This window comes from Acomys russatus, chromosome X, assembly GCF_903995435.1.
Source record: "Acomys russatus chromosome X, mAcoRus1.1, whole genome shotgun sequence".
Classification (NCBI taxonomy): domain Eukaryota; kingdom Metazoa; phylum Chordata; class Mammalia; order Rodentia; family Muridae; genus Acomys; species Acomys russatus.
The window spans coordinates 123,247,274-123,266,110 of record NC_067169.1 but is presented as its reverse complement, the minus strand read 5'-3'; the positions used below and the strand labels follow the sequence as shown (position 1 = coordinate 123,266,110).

The following is an 18,837-nucleotide window of genomic DNA, read 5'->3' as shown; positions in this document are numbered from 1 at the left end:
CCTAGCCGCCTTTTCTCTCCAAAAGACAGTCCATCGCCACCAATCCGCAGCTGAATGGGGTCCGCCCCCTTTTCCCTGGCCTAAACAGACAGGAACTCCTGCCAATTGAGGGCGTCACCGCTAAGGCTCCGCCCGAGTCTAGGCTCCACGGCCAATGGAGAACAGGCTCGACAAAGAGCAGGCGGTGGGGCGCGGATGCGCAGGTGCAGCAGATCCTAGGCTGGCCAGGAGGGCGGGGCGCGACGTCGGCCGTGCGGGGTCCCGGCATCGGTTGCGCGCGCGCTCCCTCCTCTCGGAGAGAGGGCTGTGGTAAAAGCCGTCCGGAAAATGGCCGCCACCGCCGCCGCCGCCGCCGCCGCCGCGCCGAGCGGAGGAGGAGGAGGAGGCGAGGAAGAGAGACTGTGAGTGGGACCGCCAAGGCCGCGGGCGGGGACCCTTGCCGGGGGGCGGGGGGGTAGGGGCGGGACGTGGCGCGGGAGGGGCCCGCGGGGTCGGGCGACACGGCTAGCGGATGGCGTCCCTCCTCGCTACCCTCCCCCTCCCTCTGCCGCCGCCGGTGGCTTTCTCTTCCACTCGTCACCCGCAGTTGCGAGCGACCGTCCTCAGCGCGATCTCCCTGGAGCCACCTTCGAATGATGCCCTCCCATGCCCGCCCCATCTGCGCACATCCTGGGCCCCGGCCGTGCAGGCGCCCTTGTCGTTTGGGTTTCGCCAGTCGGGGCTGCGCGCGCTCCTGCCCTTCTTGGGGCTTCGGGCCGCGGCACCGTCGCGCGCCCGCGGTCCCGGCCTCTCACTGGATCGCGCTGTCCCCTCTCCTTCGCGCGCCCCCTCTCCCGTTACTCGTTTCCCCCCCCACCCCGACACACACGTACTGGCGCGCGTGCGCAGTCCACCTCCCGTTGGGAGAGTGCGCCACAAGGGCTCCTGAGCTCTCACCCCCTTCTCCAGGCCTTGCTCCCTCATCCTCCTCGCCCATTCCATGAATTTTTGACCCTACTGCAAGCGAGTCGGTCCACCAGCTTCATTCCCCATTTGGCAGGAGCAAGTAGGCGGGGGTTATTGTCCACCCACAAAAAGGACTAGACATTATGTTCTTGGGTCCCGCAACTCATCATCAAGAAGGAGATGGTTGTAGTTCTCATCAGGAACGTGGGCAAGGGACTATGCGTTCCTCAGCACCTGAAGCTCTTCCGTGAGACCATGCCCGCAGGGCGCTCTGGTTCTTTAGGGATGCTGAGCTGTGGCTTCGGAATATGAGCGTCTTCCCACCCCTCCCCACCCCCTCCCTTCGCCAGCGATCATCCAGTTACATAAGTGGAATGGGACGTTGTATGTAACGGGTTCTCTTCGTCCTGAAGCGCTCAGGATCGTCTGTACCAGATGGGGCAAGTTCATTGCATCGTTGTGACTTTTGTCTATTATCTCTGAAAGTTCATTCTCTTTTTAGTTAAGTTATGGCCGAATCACTTAAAATAAAAAACAGGTGACTTTTATGTGGCAGTGGCAATATTTCTAAGGTTTTGCACTAAAGGTTTAAAGTCATGATGGAGTCTAAAAAGATTGCTGTCTCAAGAAAGACCCAGTATGATGTTGCTAAGTACGGACCCCCGCAGGGCAAATCTTGGTAGGAAATAACTCTTTGCTAGTTCCGTGTGTGTTTGGGTATGGGTTGATCACGACAAAAATGGGCTCCACCACAAAACTGATATTCCTGACTCATGGTCAGGCAGATATGTGCTTCTGGTTATTTTTCCAGGAACACAAATGCGCTCTGTTGAGCCATTTGCATGTTGTCTCCAGTGTTTGGAAGCATTACCGAAAACAGTGAGACAAGAGGATCAAAATACAGGGTGGTTGGTGGACTAATTTAATTTATGGTGCTAAGTGGCTGCAATGTTGTAGAACTCTCACAAGTTCTAGGGATTCTGTTATGCTATGTAAATGAAGCCAATTTGGGCCTGGGGAGTAAAATTGCACTAATAGGTAATTATTACTGTAGAGGAGAGTTTTGGGTTCGCGGTTAGAATTGTTGTGAGAATCGTCAGCAGTTTCAATTAATAATATGATTAAGCTGACTTCTTGGGTCCGTTGAAATATGTCAGATCTCTTATAAAAAGATAAAGTCTAGATTGTTTAGGTCCTTGAGGAATTTCCACCAATGATTTGGAAAAATACATTTATTTATGGGCTTTTGGTGATTTTGTTTAACTTCAAATCATACTCAGAAAGCCTAGGAAACACTTGCTTTTATTTTCTTCCCTGGGCATGTCAGAACCTTAAAGAATCCAAACCGTTTAGAAGTACAAATGATCCACAATGACCCATTAGTGGCAGGGCAGCCAAGTGGCTGATGAACAGTGCAATCACTTTCATAAACACACCCAAGCCTTGCTTGTCAAAGATTCCAAGGTCTCTACATGTGGAGCCTGTGCTCAGAGTTGGAATCTTCACTTTGTTTTCATGTTCTGCAACATGTTTGCTTCCTCGGGTACCGATCCAGTTAGCTATTTGTTGTATCCATGGCTCTCTCTAAACAGTGTAAGCAACTTCTAGAATATAGTTTCCTTTCAAAGTGCCTGGTGACATCTGAAGTTAGAATGTCCTAAGAATTTGAAGAAACGGTGGCTTTCTTGCTAGTATTGATGTGTCACATATTCCTATTTCCTTTCCATGAGAATGCGCCTTGCATGCTACAGTAGCAAGTCCCTGTTTCACTTAAGAAGAAAGCATCCTGTAGTCAATTAGACTGAGGATTCTCACTCTCCCCCCCTTCTGTGTCTCTCCCCCCTCTGTTTTGTTGTTGTTGTTGTTGTTATTGTACCGGAGGTCAAACCCAGGACCTGATCCATGCTAGGCAGTCACCCCACATCTCTCGCCTTCTACTTTGTTTTATTGTACTGTTTGAATCCTAAGGTACATCTAGCGCACCACATAGGCCACAAAGATTTTGGAAGGTTAAGAAACGTTTTTGCAATCTGTGTTTCTATTTTCCAGATAGAGTTCCCTCTGCCTGATCTGCTTCTGTGAGGTCTAATCTACTAGGGACAGGGAGGCAAAGCTATGGAGTTTGAAAGAAAAACTGGCTTAAGTCCCATGTGTCAGTGCCCCAACTCTACCCAAACCCTCTTGAGATTTCTTTTTTAACTTTTTATTTCTTGACCGAAAATAAAGAACAGCGGTGATAAACTGGTTAGTTTGTTTGCATAGTAAATGATGTCCTGGAACCTGTTAATCTTTTCCTTTTTTTTTTTTTTTTTTTCCTTTTTGGTTTTTAAAGACAGGGTCTCTCTGTGTAGCCCTGGCTGTCCTGGACTCACTCTGTAGACCAGGCTGGCCTCGAACTCACAGAGATCCACCTGCCTTGCCTCCCGAGTGCTGGGATTAAGGGTGTGTGCCACCACGCCCAGCTCCTGTTATGTTTTCTTAAGGTGACTGTTAGTGGGAATCTTTTTTTAAATGAACTTATTCTGTCATACATTATATCCCAATCCCAATTTCCCTCCCAGCCTCTCCCCCATCCACTCCTCCTCCCTTTCCTTCAGGAAAGGGCAGGCCTCCCAGGGATAGCAGCCAAACATGGCATATCAAGTTGCAGCAAGACTAAGCAGAAACCCTCAAATTAAGGCAGCCCACTAGGAGGAAAGGGGTCCCCCAAGCAGGGGAAATTGTCAGAGCCCTCACTCCCTATGATTGGAATCCCAGAAAAACAGGTCACTCAGTGAGAATCTTTTAATTGGCTAAGAGCAGTTTACCACTAGGCTGTCTGAGCTATGTGTGGAAAACATAGATTCATGGACAGTGATATTCGTTCTAAGTAGTGATTTTAAGCACAGCCTAGACTAAAGAATTCCAGGTAGTGTGGCACAATGCCTCATTTTCATCACGTGTTCTGGTGACATCTGCAGATCAGGCCCTGTGATGGATAGAAACAACCTTTTTGTTGGGTAAAGAACACTGTTCTTCCAAAGGAAAGACATTGTGTTCAGTGTCCATCATGGCTGTTTGCAGTCTCTCTGCTACTGTCCGATCAGAGCTACTCGTCATTCAGGGAGGATCAGTGTCAGCGGCTCCCTGTGTCTGGGGCTTCTTACACAGAAGGTGTGTGGGCTCTTCTGTGATGCACAGTTCTGTTTTGCCTTTCTCTTCTAAGGAATGTTTGCCTTTGAAAGTTTGATTTGTGTGTGATGGTTTAAACACTTGATTCAACCACTTTCATGGGAAATCGAGTCTGTGGGGTGACTGAGTGCTCGCCGTGTTAAAGGGGCAGTATGACCAGAGTCAACCTGGGCCTGTCCCCCCCTTCTGGCCACTGCTGGCATGTGAATGCTGCTACTGTGGACATCTAGACTCTTGTTACTAGCCAAACCTTAGGAAAAGTGTGCTTCTCTTCCTTTCTAAGAGCTGGAGGTATTATTATATACGATGAACGTTTTTGTTGGATTTTTACCTAACTGGACTCATTTTTAGCTTTTTTGTCTCATGAAATCTCTAACTTTTTAAGACCATAGAATAAAGCTTAGTTCAGCTCCCACTGAAATAAAGGACTGGAGGTACATGGCTCAGTCAGTAGTAGCCTTTGCTTCACTTGTACAAGGCACTGATTTCCATTCCAACACTACACAAAAATAAAACAATGAAATTGCAGGTAGGTAAACCTGTGGTCTTGAGAACTTGTGGATTTACAGGCCTCCCTAAACAAGGTACTGGTTGGATTTTGTTTGTTTGTTTGTTTGTTTTTTTTTTTGAGACAGGGTTTCTCTGTGTAGCCTTGGCTGTCCTGGACTCACTCTGTAGACCAGGCTGGCCTTGAACTCACAGCAATCCACCTGCCTCTGCCTCCCGAGTGCTGACGTTAAAGGTGTGCGCCACACCGGGCTGGTACTGGTTGGATTTTTATTAGGCGGGTATCAAAAAAATACCAACTTTGGGATTTCAACTGTTTCATGACTTAATTCTATGATTTAAGGAAATTGTGGGAATTAAGAGTTTACTGATCCTTAAAAATAACTGTAGGCATCATTTATGGAACTGGCATACAGCTGCCAAGGATTTGGTTCCTGTTGTCCTTCCTGTGCATTTAATCCCATGAGTGACTGTAATAGTCTTAAGTTGTATAGTATAAGCTTTTCTTTTAGTGTAAAGATAAAACTGTTATTACTGGGAGAGCCAGGTGTCTGAAATTAGCTAATTTGGGGCAATTTAGGTTTAACAAAGGATGGCTAGCTTAAAGGCAAAAGCCTTATTTGAGCATGTGTTCAAAAACAAGAGTCTGAAAAGATCTGTGTTTGAGGACACCCTGAACTACATAACAATACTGCCTCAAAAAGTGACAACAAAGGCTGGAGAGATGGCTCAGTGGTTAAGAGCACTGGCTCATCTCCCACAGAACCTAGGTTCAATTTCCAGCACCTTTATAGAGGCTCACAGTGACCTATAATTCCAGTCCCAGGGGATCCTGTAGCTTCTGCTGCCCTCAGGAGGCACTGTGTGTGGATAGCGCACAGATACGCCTTCAGGCAAACATTCATATACATAAAATAAAAATCAAATTTAAAAAATGGGCCAGGCATGGTGGCACACACCTGTAATCCCAGCACTTGGGAGGCAGAGGCAGGAGGATCTCTGTGAGTTCAAGGCCAGCCTGGTCTACAGAGTGAGTTCCAGGACAGCCAGGGCTGTTGCACAGAGAAACCATGTCTCAAAACAAAACAAAACAAAACAAAAAAGAAAGAAAAAACATAACAAAAAAGTCAAAAGAACCATCAACTCAATATGTTATAGACATTGAGATTTACTGATTTGAAAAGCTTAAAGTAATTGCTTATAGATGGACTTCTCTAGTTTGGATGACGGCTTTGGCTCTCCTGGTGCTTTTTGTCTTTTATCTCAAGGTGAAATCCCCTTTGCGTGATGTTAGAGCAGGTCCTTGCCGCTTTAACTGCTGGAAGCAGAAGAGAGACTTTGCTTCTGGATTTGGTGTGTTCCTTTTGAGGTGATGGCTTCTGTTTTGCTTTGTTTTTGATGTCGCATACACTCTTGAACACATTCTATCTTTGACTTCCTGTACGATGTGTTGTAGTTTCAAAGCATCCCCTAGAGGTGTCAAGACCTCTGATTCTGACAAGCATAAATCTTGTTTTTATTTTAGCATTTCCGTGTATGTGGTAGTAATGTGCAGTTTATTCTTTGCTTCTAACTAGATGAGCTGGGAACTAGCATAGTACTTTGTCTGTGTTTATCTTCAGAATGTCCCAAAAAGCCTTGGGAAAAGGTGCAGCTCAATGGGGACTTTCAACTTACGATTTTCTTTGTTTTAGGCTCCATAAAAATACAGACTCACCAGTTCCTGCTTTGATGTGACATGTGACTCCCCAGAATACACCTTGCTTCTGTAGACCAGCTCCAACAGGATTCCATGGTAGCTGGGATGTTAGGGCTCAGGTAAGTAACCTTCCTTTTTTTTTTTTTAGTATATGTCCTGGTTTGGCCATCTGTTTTTAAAAAAAAAAATGGAAAAAAGATATACTATTCTTGGACAGTATGAAAGTACCCCAAAGACAAAAAATATAACTGTGCCAAACTGTGCCATATAATAAAAAAAAGTCACTTCCCTGAGCCCTGAAAGGTCAGTTGAGTTTGGGTAGAGTTACTTGGTAGCCACAGTGTGCTCTGGGGGTGGGTGTCAGATGAGAGCTGGAACTGGTGATCTGCAGCTTCAGCTCACCTTGAAGCAGGAGGGTGCTTGTCATGAGCTCTTCCCTGTGCTGCTGCTCTTAGCTGTTGGTCTTCAGCATGATGCTTTCTTTGCTTTGGTTTGGGCTAACTGACATTCTGGTCATTGTTGCAAAGAGTGGTGTACTGCATTTTCCGACGCAGGAACTGATAGTGGTCCCCTAGAAGGGCACCCTTCTGAAAGTGTCAAAGACAGTGGAGCCTATCGTTAACGGTGCTTGCTTGCTAAACTCTGATGGAGTGCACCCAGGCCCGTGTGCAGCTCCTAGGATTCTAGAACAGGATAAGTGCTTTTGGAAAAGCTGGAGAGCCAAGTCATTGTAGACTGACATTTAGGTGACAGATTTGATGCCCTGTGAACTACCATGGTACCATTGTGTGGACTTGAGTTTTGTAACAGTGAATTGTTCTGTAATTTCTCATCCTTTATCAGGCTTAGACCTCTCAAGCTTCTTTTTTCTTTTAATATCAGTAGTTATTCCACATTTGATATTTTGTCACCTGGATTTCTGTGTGATAAAACATAATTCCAATTGAATTTTCCCATTTTCTATAAAATAAAATGTTGACTTCACAATGCTACGTTGTGATTCCAGCTGAGACCCCCAAGTAGCATTTTCTTAATACAGCTCTTAAAGGTATTGTACACGCACACGCACGCACATGCACCCCTCAAATAGCCTGTTTATCTGAGGGAGTGAGTTTTGCGTGGAGGAGAATAGAAGGAAATGAAGACCATAGCACTGCCCTTAGGTCCTGATCCTGTGACTTCAGTTGTCATTTTCCTTACTGTGATTTTTATAGTCTTTTTCTCAGTTATGAATGCCTTTAGGAAAAGGGAAGTACTGACAGTATACATGTTTCTCCAAAGAAAGTAGAAAAGACGGATAATTTTTTAGAAAAACAACCATTTGAGTTCAAACAATAGAACTTGCCTTTACTAGAAAAGTATATCATATCTTTTCTTCTTAAAAAAAAAAAATGCCAGGCATGGTGGTACATAACTTTTATCCCAGGTCTTGGGACACAGAGGCAGGTAGATGGATCTTCGAGAGTTTGGAGCCAGGTTAGTTTACATAGTGAGTTCCAGGCCAGAGCTACCTAGCAAGACCCTGTTTCAAGAAAAAGAAAACTATAAAACTTTAAAGTAGCACTTCTTCATGAAGCAGGCATTCTGAAGCATGGCCGCCTAGACTTGGAGGTACGGGTAGGTATTGGCACATCACCTTTCCAAATGGCTGTCAAAATTCCTGGGACTTCATAAATAGGTATCTATTTCTTAAATCAGTGCCTTTGTTATTATTGAGGCGTGAACCTCAATAATTGTTGGCTAGTTGTATCTGGCTTGTGTAAATTGTGTGTTCATGTTCTGTATTCATTATTCCATCAGATTTTTTTTTCTTTTTTATTCTGTGAGTGTTTTTCTGTCTGTGTCTGGAGGGTATGCACTTTGGGGGACAGTGAGGCCAGCCGTAGATCTCTTGGAGCTACAGTTATGTTAAATTTTCAAAAAGCTAAGTGTAGTGGCACACACCTTCAGTCTTGTCATTTGGGAGTCAGAGGCAGGCAGACCTTGAAGCCAGCCTGGGCTTACACAGCAGGTTCCAAGCCAGCCAACGCTATAAGGGTTCTGGCCCTTTTTAAAAACTATGTTTTAAGAGGCTAGAGAGATGGCTCAGAAGTTACAAGTACTTGTTGCTCTTGCAGAGGACCCAGGTTTAGTTCCACAATTCTGATTCCAGGGAATCCCTCTTCTGATCTCTGTGGGTACTAGACATAAATGTGGTTGGTGTACACACACACACGCATGCACGCACGCATGCACACACATGCACAGAGGCAAAACATTCATACACATAAAATAAAGCCAGCAAACTTAAAAATTTTAAGTATATTTTGAAGTAAGGTTAAACTAAGTTACCTAGGTTGGCCTTAAACTGTCTTCCTGTTAGTCTTTCCAAGTAGCTGGACTGACAAACATGTACCACAAACTCCAGCAGATATTAAATTTCTTTTAGTCAAAATACACATAAAAGTTAGCATTTTAACTTTGATGTTAAAATGGTTACTATGCCATTGTGTGTTGGCATTGTTGTGCAGCTGTTACTGTCGTCCACATCCAGATGTTCATTCTCTTGGAGACTAATCCTATCTCCACTTTCCGCCTTCATCCCCATCCTCTGTCCAACCACTATCCTGCTGGCTGTCCATTCGACTGCTCTAGTGCCTTAATCTGAATATTTATGCCATAGTGTATGTTTGTGTATTTTGTGTCTATTTACACACAGGAATGGTGGGAATATATCTTTTGGGAAGGAGCATATATCTTTTAACTGAACCATAAAATATGGTACAAGGTTGTCTGGAATTACTTTTATACAGAACCATATCTTTCTTTCTTTTTAGTTTTCAAGACAGAGTATCTCTGTGTTGCCCTGGCTCCCTGGACTCACTCTGTAGACCAGGCTGGCCTTGAACTCACAGAGATCCACCTGCCTCTGCCTCCTGAGTGCTGGGATTACAGGCCTCTTCCACCACTGCCCAGCCATATCTTTCTTTTTAACTGTTGTGTTTAAATAGTTTATTTATTAATAATTATCTATTAAGTGTTTTTCTACTGATGGGTGTTTGTGTTTCTAATTGTTAAAATTTCATTTATTCTAGCTTGCTATGGTGGCACACACATATAGTTGCAGTACTTGGGAAGCAGAGGCAGTAGGATCATTGCAAGTTTGAGACCAACCTGCTCTACATAGTGAGTTCCGGACCATTCAAAGCTACATAGCAAGACCCTATCCGTCCAAAAATGTTGTTGCTATACATTCATTTCTATAGATACAACTTAGCTCAGAGGCAAGTTTATCTGTAAGATAAAGTTCTAGAAGTTGAACTTGCTAGGTCAAAGGATATATACATTTTAAGTGTTTAAAATATTGCTAAACAAAAGGGTGGCTATTTGGTTGAGGCTTTTAGGGGGGAAACTATGAATAGATAAACATGGATTTATGACTACAGTACTATTTTTAGAGATTGGAGTATAGTTAGGTTAGGAGGAAGTTGTTTTTAGCAGTTACCACTAAAAACCAAACTTTGGAAGCTTCCATTTCGTAAAATACAGCCTCACGTGAGCAGTACATTTCAGGCAAGACATTTTACTTGATAAAGGGAATTTCAGCCAGAATCTTTTGTTTTGTTTTGTTTTTTGTTTGTTTGTTTTTTATTTTTGAGACAGGGCTTCTCTGTGTAACTGCCCTGGCTGTCCTGGACTCACTCTGTAGACGAGGCTGGCCTTGAACTCACAGAGATCCACCTGCCTCTGCCTCCCTAGTGCTGGAATTACAGGTGTGTGCCAACACGCCTGGCTTTTAGCCAGAATATTAAGAAAATGGGACATTTTAATTTTAGATCATCCTAAGTTGTGGTAGCTCCTTTAGATGGCTTGGATGGAGAGAATCCCCCCAGATGTGGGACCTTCTGCTTCCTTCCTGTTTTAATTTGCATAAAGAATATCCTGTAAGTGTTTGGGACCAAATTGTTGCTTCATGGTTTTTCTATGACTGTTATATATAGCAATACTTTATTCATATAACCTCTACTGATTGAACATCTGTATTGTGGGGTAATTTCTAGCTACTGGGGACTGACCTTGCCCTGACATAATATAGGTAGAGATGGGCAAATGGCCTGTGACCTTCCAAGGGGTTGGCAACTATGATTGTGAGAAGTGTCTGCCATTCAGGGAGCACATAAAATGTTAGGTCTGTGGGATGGAGGCAGAGAACAGTTTAGTTTTCTTTATCTTTTTCTTTCTTTCTTCCTTTTTTTTTTTCTATTTTGAGAAAGGGTTTCTCTGTGTATGTAGCCTTGGCTGTCCTGGACTCACTTTGCTGACCAGGGTGGCCTCGAACTCACAGAAATCCACCCTGCCTGGCCTAGTTTTCTTTTTCTTAAATGGCAGTCAACACCTGAACAGTAAGGAAACTTTAGCATCAGTAGGAAAAGATGTGTCTTAAGGATAGAGCAGAACTGAGGCAGGAGAGGCTGTGTGGGGCTGTGGTAGTGCATAGATGTAGGCATGTGTGCATGGCAAGCTATAGCCTGTGGATGGGCGCGCTTGCGTTTGCAGGCATGTAGTACAGATGTTCAGGCAGCTGTAAAGCAGGTATTCCAGGCAGGCTCAGCTTTCCTTAACAAGCTACAGCATACTCTAAGATGCTGCTCTTACCCTCAGAGGTAACTTGTTCATCCATCCTGTCCCATTTCCACACCGAATTTGTTCTGGAGGGGATCTACTCTTAGGCGAACTTCTGTCTCCTTCCCACTTCACCTCTTGTGTGGAGAGCTCCCGTTATAGCTCTCCTTACAGAAGCTCCTTACCCTACGCTTTTGCCCCAGGAGACTGGTAGACACTAAGTAGGACAGGGGTCCTTCTTCCAACATAGTTTGTTCTCTGTTAATATAATAATCCTCAGTAGTGCAAGCCTATGAGGTGGTCCAGAGCTTGCCCATGAGCAGAAGCTATCTGTGGTACTAAATGATATTTAATTCTCTTAATTTTTTTTATTCTAGGAAAATAGTTTACCACTAACCCATACCTGCAGCCCTTAAACCCTTTCTTGTCAAAGACCAGGTCCACTCTGATGAGCCAGTGTTAACAGCACTTCTCTAATTCTCCCAGCCTGGCTTCAAGGGCTGAAACTCGAACCTTCTCCCAGATCCTCTGAGCTTTCTGCTCTTCTGTCCTTCCTAGGTCATTCTGTGGTGCTCTTTTCCCACAGTCTTCCTATCCCCTATACCTGACCCACGAGGTAGCTTCCCGAGTACTTTTTGAGTGTTGGCAATTTGCATATTTGTGCCAGCCTCCTCCTAGAGAACCCCAAAACTGTCCCAGCTAAATCCCATCCCATGGTTAACATTAGTTTCCCTGCCTCCACAAGGCAGCCAGCCAGTCTGCTAAAGTTGATTAAGATACATTCCTGCAAGGTTTCTGTTGTACATACAGCATAGCATATGCGACAGTGCTTAGTGAATTTGCAGGGTGCTGCTATGTGCAATTCCTTCCCATTTTTTTAAAGTATGGTTGTGTTGATCTTTGCAGACCTTGTTCATTTGTGTCTCCTTCTGCTGTGGAAATATTTTTGTAACAGAAGCCTAACCAGAGTCTTGACTGAGAATAGATTAGGATTGGCACTTGTTTTATGTTTATACCTTTTGGTCCTCTTAACTAAGAAGTTGTTTCATTTCTTTGTAAAATCTTTCTACCAAAAAAATGGCATCTGTATCTAAACTTACCTCTCAGGGTTAGGGTTAACCCTCCATATTTCCACTAAACCATGAATTTAATACTTTTACAGCATGATCTTAATTTTCTCTATGTGAGTCAGTTTTGAAAATCTTAAAATATTTTTTGGGGCTTCTAATAATAATTGGATATTCTCCCCCAGCTTGGGACCATATCTGATTGATTTCTGTAAATGATTTGAACAATATATACTAGTGTTCTTATCTTTACTTGCCTAGTCATTGAAAGTTGTTCATCTGTGTCCAATTCCTGATTATCCTAAATCTTCATTAGTTTGCACCAATGAAAGAGATTTTCTTTATAAATGAACAGATTCAGTATACCAAACTACTAAGGGGAAAAATACGTTGCTTGGGGTATATATTGACATTGCTTTGATGTGTTGTATTGTAATTTTTCCTACACATATTTAGAAATTTATCTTTAAAATATAAATTCCCATTTGTTTCTAGGTTTTGTGTTTTTGTAAACAGCAGAAGGTATTAGAGCATATTAAGGACTAATTTACTCTAATATTTTTAGCTGCTTTTGGAACACAGAAATGTCTGCAAGTTGTGACAGTTTGGTTTTTGTTCTTTTAAATTCCAAGATAATTTATCTAGTGATTTTTTTTGGTAGGCTTGTCGTTTGTTTGGTTTTGGTTTTTTGAGACAGTGTTTCTCTGTGCAGTCTTCACTGTCCTGGACTCCCTTTGTACACCAGGCTGGCCTTGAACTCAAAGAGATTCCCCTGCCTCTGCCTCCTGAGTGCTGGGATTACAGGCGTGCGCCACCACCTCCCAGCTTCTTTTGTGGTTTTTAATAGTTATTTATTAATGTGTGGGTATTTTACTTGCAGGTTTATTTGTACACAATGTATCTAGGTTTGGTTCCTTGAGACCAGAAGATGGCTTCAGACCCCCTGGGACTGAAGTAACAGACAATTGTAGCTGCTAAAGAGATGGTTCAGCAGTTAAGAGCACCCATAGCTCTTATAGGAAGAGCCAGGTTTGGTTCCCAGCACCCATGTTATGTGGCTTAGAGCAACTTGTAACTCTAGCTCAAGGAGGAGCCAGCATTTCTAGCATCCATGGCTGCTTTGCATTCTATGCACACTTAAAAATAAATTTTTTAAAGTAAGGTTTCAGTATCCAACTATGTAGTTATATAGGATAAAGCACAGGTATACTAAAAAGAGACAAAGGAGCTAGAGAGGTGGCAATTAGACCAGCACAGACTTTTTTTGCAGAGTGCCCTCGTTTGGTTCCTAGAACCCATGTTGGGTGACTCACAACTGCTTTTAAATCAGTCTCTAGGGGATCCAATGCTTCCTTTCTTCTGTGGATACCCATACTCACGTGTGTACTCCACTGCTTAACCGCTACGTCATTAAGAATACTTTCAAAAAAAATAAATATTTTTAAAAGGTACAAAATGAAATTAAAGCTTCATTGCTTCCATTTTGAGATAGTGTCACACACTCAGGATGTCCTCAAATGCTAGGATTACAAGTGTATGGTTCACAATACCAAACTCAAATTCATCCTAACTATACCTAGAATGTATGAGCACATTATGAGTAGTTTATAGATGCACAGTGTAATAACACAGAATTGAATTTTTTATGTAACTGAGATTTTAATGTAACTATTTTTTATTTTTATTTATGATTTTGTGTATCTGCATGTACACCTACACACCAGAAGAGGCCATTAGATCACAGTACAGATGGTTATGAGTCATCACCATGTGGTTGCTGGGAATTGAGCTCAGGTCCTCTCAAAGAGCAGCCAGTGCTCTTAACCTCTGAGCCACCTCTCCATCCCCAATGTAACTATTTATTAATCACTCTTATTTGTATATGTAGAAGTCAGAGGAAAGCATTGAGGAGTCAGTTTTCTCTTTTCACCATGTGTTCCAGGGGCCAAACTCAGATTGTCAGGCTTGTGGCACATTTGCCTGCTTAGCAACCTCAGCAGCCCAAAAAACCCATTTTGAGCACTTAATACCACATGAATGAACTGATATTTAATAGCCTAAAGGTTTATATTAATAGCCTATGCTATTGATATTTTAGGTGGATTTTTGTTGTTGTTTTTGTTTTCCCTTTTTTTTTTCCTTTGAAACAGGACCTCAGTGTGTTGCTCAGGCTGACCTCAAAGTTGGAAGCTTTCTGTCACAGCATCTTGAGTTGATCACAAGTGCTGTTGGCATTTTCCTTAATGTTTTAGGTGAACAAGATCACTCAACATGTGGTGTTGTAATTTGCCTTCTTTTCTTAACATTAGCTATCTCTGCATATCAGCATGAACGCTTTTCCCTAAAATAAAGATAACCCAGCACTTTATTATTCTAAAAATAATAATGTATTTGAACTTGTGATCCTCCTGCCTCCAAAATAAAAATAATGTAGAAAAGTTTTTTTTTAAATAAAATATAGAAAGAGGAGAAGTAGACGTTGTCCTTAAATTTGTCATGGATTGGTAGCTTACATGTAAATAAATTTTATCCCCACATTTCAATGTCATTTTACAACTTTTCAAGGCTGTGACTTTCCGTAAGTGACATTTCATTGTTTTTGCCTTTTCATTGCTTTGAATGTTGGTGGTGCTACTCTTTATTCAACCCAGGCTTTTCTGAGTCTCACATTTAATGGCTTCTTTAGGATATACTTGAACTGCCCATCAAATTTAAAGCCCCTAAACATAATTCTTTAAAAATTTTTATTTTATGTGCATTGGTGTTATGCCTGCATGTGTGATTATGTGAGGATGTCAGATTCCCTGGAATAGGAGTTACAGACAGGTGTGGGCTGTCATGTGGTTGCTGGGAATTGAACTCAGGACCTCTGGAAGAGCATCCAGTGCTCTTAACGTCTGTGCCATCTCTCCAGGCCCCCAAAACATAATTCTTAACTTTCCTGTTTAAACATGTTCCTTCTGCTCTTTACTCCATTTTAGGAAACAACAGCAATATCTAACCAGTTACTCAATCCAGATTCTAAGAGTCAGCCTTGATTCTGCTCTTTCCTTCACCATTTTTTAATAGCACTTCTTATGAGACAAGCTGCTTCTCGTCATTTCTACTGCCAAGATCTCAGTCCAAGCCAGAAATCACCTTTCACATGGATACAGCAGGAATTTGGATGACATCTCAATCAGCATTTATGAAACAGGTCTCTTGGTTATACTGACAGGCCATTTTTACATAGTGAGGTTTTTGCACACTCCATGCGGAAGGCTGTATAGGACATTAAGTAGCCACCGTTCACTCATCCCACAAGGAGGGAAGTGTTTATAATTGCCCAGGCACTGATTTACGCAACAGATGGGATGGCCATAGAGCTTGAGCATGGTATCAGAGGCAGACTTACTTATACTATATTTAATTTTGCGTAGAACAAATGTTATGATTGAGGTCACCACCACAAGAGGAACTGTATTAAAGGTCACAGCATTAGGAAGGTTCTGGAACCCTGGATTAGAAGAACAAGTATGAAGTCAGGACTCACTCCCCACTGTGGAAGAACGCAGTCTTCGGTGAGTTAAGGAGGCACAATGACAAATCTGGGAACTGGTAGTTAGGCAGAAACAGCCAAGTGATGAAGTGGTGTGGCTGAGGGTTGTTGAGTCTAGCAAGGACTCAGCCTCGGCTACAGCAGAGCAAAGAATGCGGCAGTAGCAAGGAGTGCTCAGAGCGACGGGCAGCAGCTGGACCCTGCAGACTTTGCATGTTGACATCAGACTGGTAGGAAACTTGAAGGTTAAGGCTATTGGTGTTTGAGACTTAATTTACAAAATAGGTTTAATTATGAGATTATAATAATTTGGTCATATTAACCCTCATGTCACCTGTGGTTGCCTCCCTTGATGCTTGCCTTCTTCCTCCCCTAAAAGCCCCCCTTCTACTTTCATGCTTTCTTCTCTTTGGCTTCCTTTTAGGAGAGAAACCATAATATTTGACTGTCTGTTTTAATTCCTTTAAGACAGAGTCTTGTCCCCAGGGTCTGTCTTCAAATTTGCTATGTAGCCAAGGGTGACCTTCAAATCTTCCTGCCTGTACCTTTTTCAAAGTACTGGAGTTTCAGCTGTGTATCACATGTCAGGCTTTTGTTATGTTGGTTCTCATATAAGTGGTCTTCTCTTTGTCTTTTCTTCCCCAGATTTTGTCATTTCTTTTTCTTCTGTGTCTGAAACTGTGTCTTTTCATTTCAGTGTTCTAGGGATCTCTGAGTGAGAACACTTTTGTCTATTGTCACCTTTAAACAAATTAACTTCTTGGGCCAGAGAGATGGCTCAGTAGTTAAGAGCACTTGTAGCTCTTGCAGGGATCCAGGTTCTATCCCCAGCGCCCACATGGCAGCTCACAACTGTCCCTCCAGGTCCAGGGGCTCTGCTGGCCTCTGCTGGCCTCTGCGAGCACTGTATACATGTGGTGCAACATGGAGGAAAGGCAGTCAGGCATGCACATAAATAAACAAGAAATAGTCTGGGTGTTTTGTTTGCTTTTAATTTAGGAGCCATGGATTGCTCCTGTCTCAATTTTTCCTCCTTCCTTCCTTCCTCCCTTCCTTCCTTCCATCTTTTGGGTTTTTTGAGAAAGGTTTGACTGTGTAACAGCCTTGGTTGTCCTGGCCTCAAACTCAGAGATCTGCCTGCCTCCCCAGTGTCAGGATTAAAGGTGTGCATCACCACTGCCCAACTTCTCAATTTTTCTTTTAATTTCCATTTATTGGCATATGTACTGAACTTTAAACAGTGTCTTCATTTTCTGAGCCTCTGTTAAATACTTGATTTCCTTCTAACCTTTTTTCTTTACTTTGAATCTTGTATGCCCACTGCTTAGATTTGACAGTTGTTAACATACTGACTGACTGACATATTTGCCTGGTCTGCATAGATTGGTGCATTTTTATACTTCTTTGCTGATTTTGAAAGGAATTCACAGATATGGTAGCATTTTATTTACTCTTAGGGACATCTCCTAAAAATTATTAATATATTTTCCAGTATAACCACAGTGTCATGCCATGGGTCACATCTAAAATACTGAATAATTCTGTGTTATCAAGCATCTACTTTAATTTCAAATTCCCTTCAAATGTCTTTTTTGTTGTTGTTGTTACATCCTGATCACAGCTTCCTCTCCCTCCTCTCCTCCCAGTTCCTCCCTTTCTCACGCCCTCCCCATCCACCCTTCCTCCCTCTCCTTCTCAAAAAAGGGAGGCCTCCCATGCATATCAGCCAGCCTTGGGCATATCACGTTGCAGTAAGACGAGGTACATCTTCTTCTATTGAGATTAGACAAGGCGGCCCAGTTAAGGGAAACGGACACAGAAGCAGGCAGTGTAGCAGTGATAGTCCCCTGGCTCTGGCTTTAGGAGCCCCACATGAAGACCCAGCTGCTCAACTGGTACATATGAGCAGAGGGCCTAGGCACATCCCGTGCATGCTCTCTGGTTGGTAGTTCAGTCTCTGTGAGCCCACATTAGTTGAATCTGTACATTTTCTTATGGTGTCTGTGATCCCTCTGGCTCCTTCAATCCTCCTTCCCCTCTTCCACAGAATTCCAGCTCCACTTGATGTTTGCCTGTGGGTCTCTGCATCAGCTGCTGGGTGTTGCCTCTCTGATGACAGCTACACTAGGCTCCTTTCTGCAGTAGAGCAGACTATCATTAATAGTGTCAGGGGTGGCTTCCTCTCATTGGCCATTCCCTCAAATTCTGCTCCATCTTTACCTGTGCACATCTTGTAAGCAGGACAAATTGGCTGGTTTAGGGTCCGTATCCCCCATTGCTAGGAGTTTTAGCTAGTAGAAAAGTAACTTTATTCTCCTGGCTCAACTGTTAACCTGGGAGGCAAACTGCCTCCTACTACTACCCTAGGCCTAGTCCTGGAAGCTTCTAGCCTCCGTACAACCTAATCTAGGCCTAAAATGTTTTCAGCCTCTGACACTTACTGCCTGATTAATTCACCCTTACTTGTTCTAGGCTCTGGGCTGGCTGATTCAACTCAGCTGTTCTGGCTTATACTCTTCTCGCAGCTAATTTTTTTAAATCTTGCTTCTCTCTTTGCCCAGAATTGCTCTGCGTTGCTTCAAACTAACTCAGCAAATCTGCTCTAATCTTCTGGTTTCTTCTCATTCCCTAAACTCTCTCTCTGCAACCCAGCTCTCTATTACTGTCCTGGTAACCTGCCTCTTTTTTTTTTTTTTTTTTTTTTTTTTTTTTTTTTGGTTTTTCGAGACAGGGTTTCTCTGTGTAGCCTTGGCCATCATGGACTCGCTTTGTAGACCAGGCTGGCCTCGAACTCACAGCGATCCGCCTGCCTCTGCCTCCCGAGTGCTGGGATTAAAGGCGTGCGCCACCACGCCCGGCTTGGTAACCTGCCTCTTAAGTAGCTTCCCTTTCCTCTCTCTCCTCCTGACAGTTGGCTGAATCCTATTCTGTCAAATATTCTCTGATCTGGTCACCTTTTCTGCCACTCAATTGACATCACTTTCAAACATAGGTGCTTCCTTCTACAAACTCACTTTACCTTCCTTTGGGATTGAAGGCAGGTACCACCAGGCCTGGACCTAAGCTTTTCTTTACCTGGTACTTGCTCTATACCAGGCTGGCCTTGAACTCAGATCTGCTTGCCTCTGTCTCCTGGATTAAAGGCGTGTTTGTATTCTAGCTGGATCACGCAGACCTAGAAGATCTCTGGATGTGATCTCTTTCCAGCCGGATCATATAGAAAGTCTTTGGATGTGATCTCTTGACGACGGAACAGCCATGTTCTGAATTAACATTCTTCTTCAAGCTAGGGTCACCGGTCCTAGGTT

The 18,837-nt window shown here is 43.3% G+C and overlaps 1 protein-coding gene across 2 annotated transcripts in view; it reads left to right on the top strand.

Annotated features, from left to right (window-relative positions):
• Positions 1-238: 238 nt before the first annotated feature.
• Positions 239-18,837, top strand: part of Mecp2 (methyl-CpG binding protein 2) — a 37,808-nt gene continuing 19,209 nt past the window's right edge. The window contains exons 1-2 of one of the 2 annotated variants that reach the window (XM_051141329.1): positions 6,318-6,441; positions 9,397-9,487. Coding sequence is in view for 1 of the 2 variants with exons in the window: in XM_051141328.1 (XP_050997285.1) it covers positions 328-401 (74 nt within the window). In the remaining variant the exon portion in view is untranslated. Of the gene's footprint in view, positions 402-6,317; positions 6,442-9,396; positions 9,488-18,837 lie in introns of those variants that run through there. The other variant, XM_051141328.1, reaches the window with a different exon arrangement.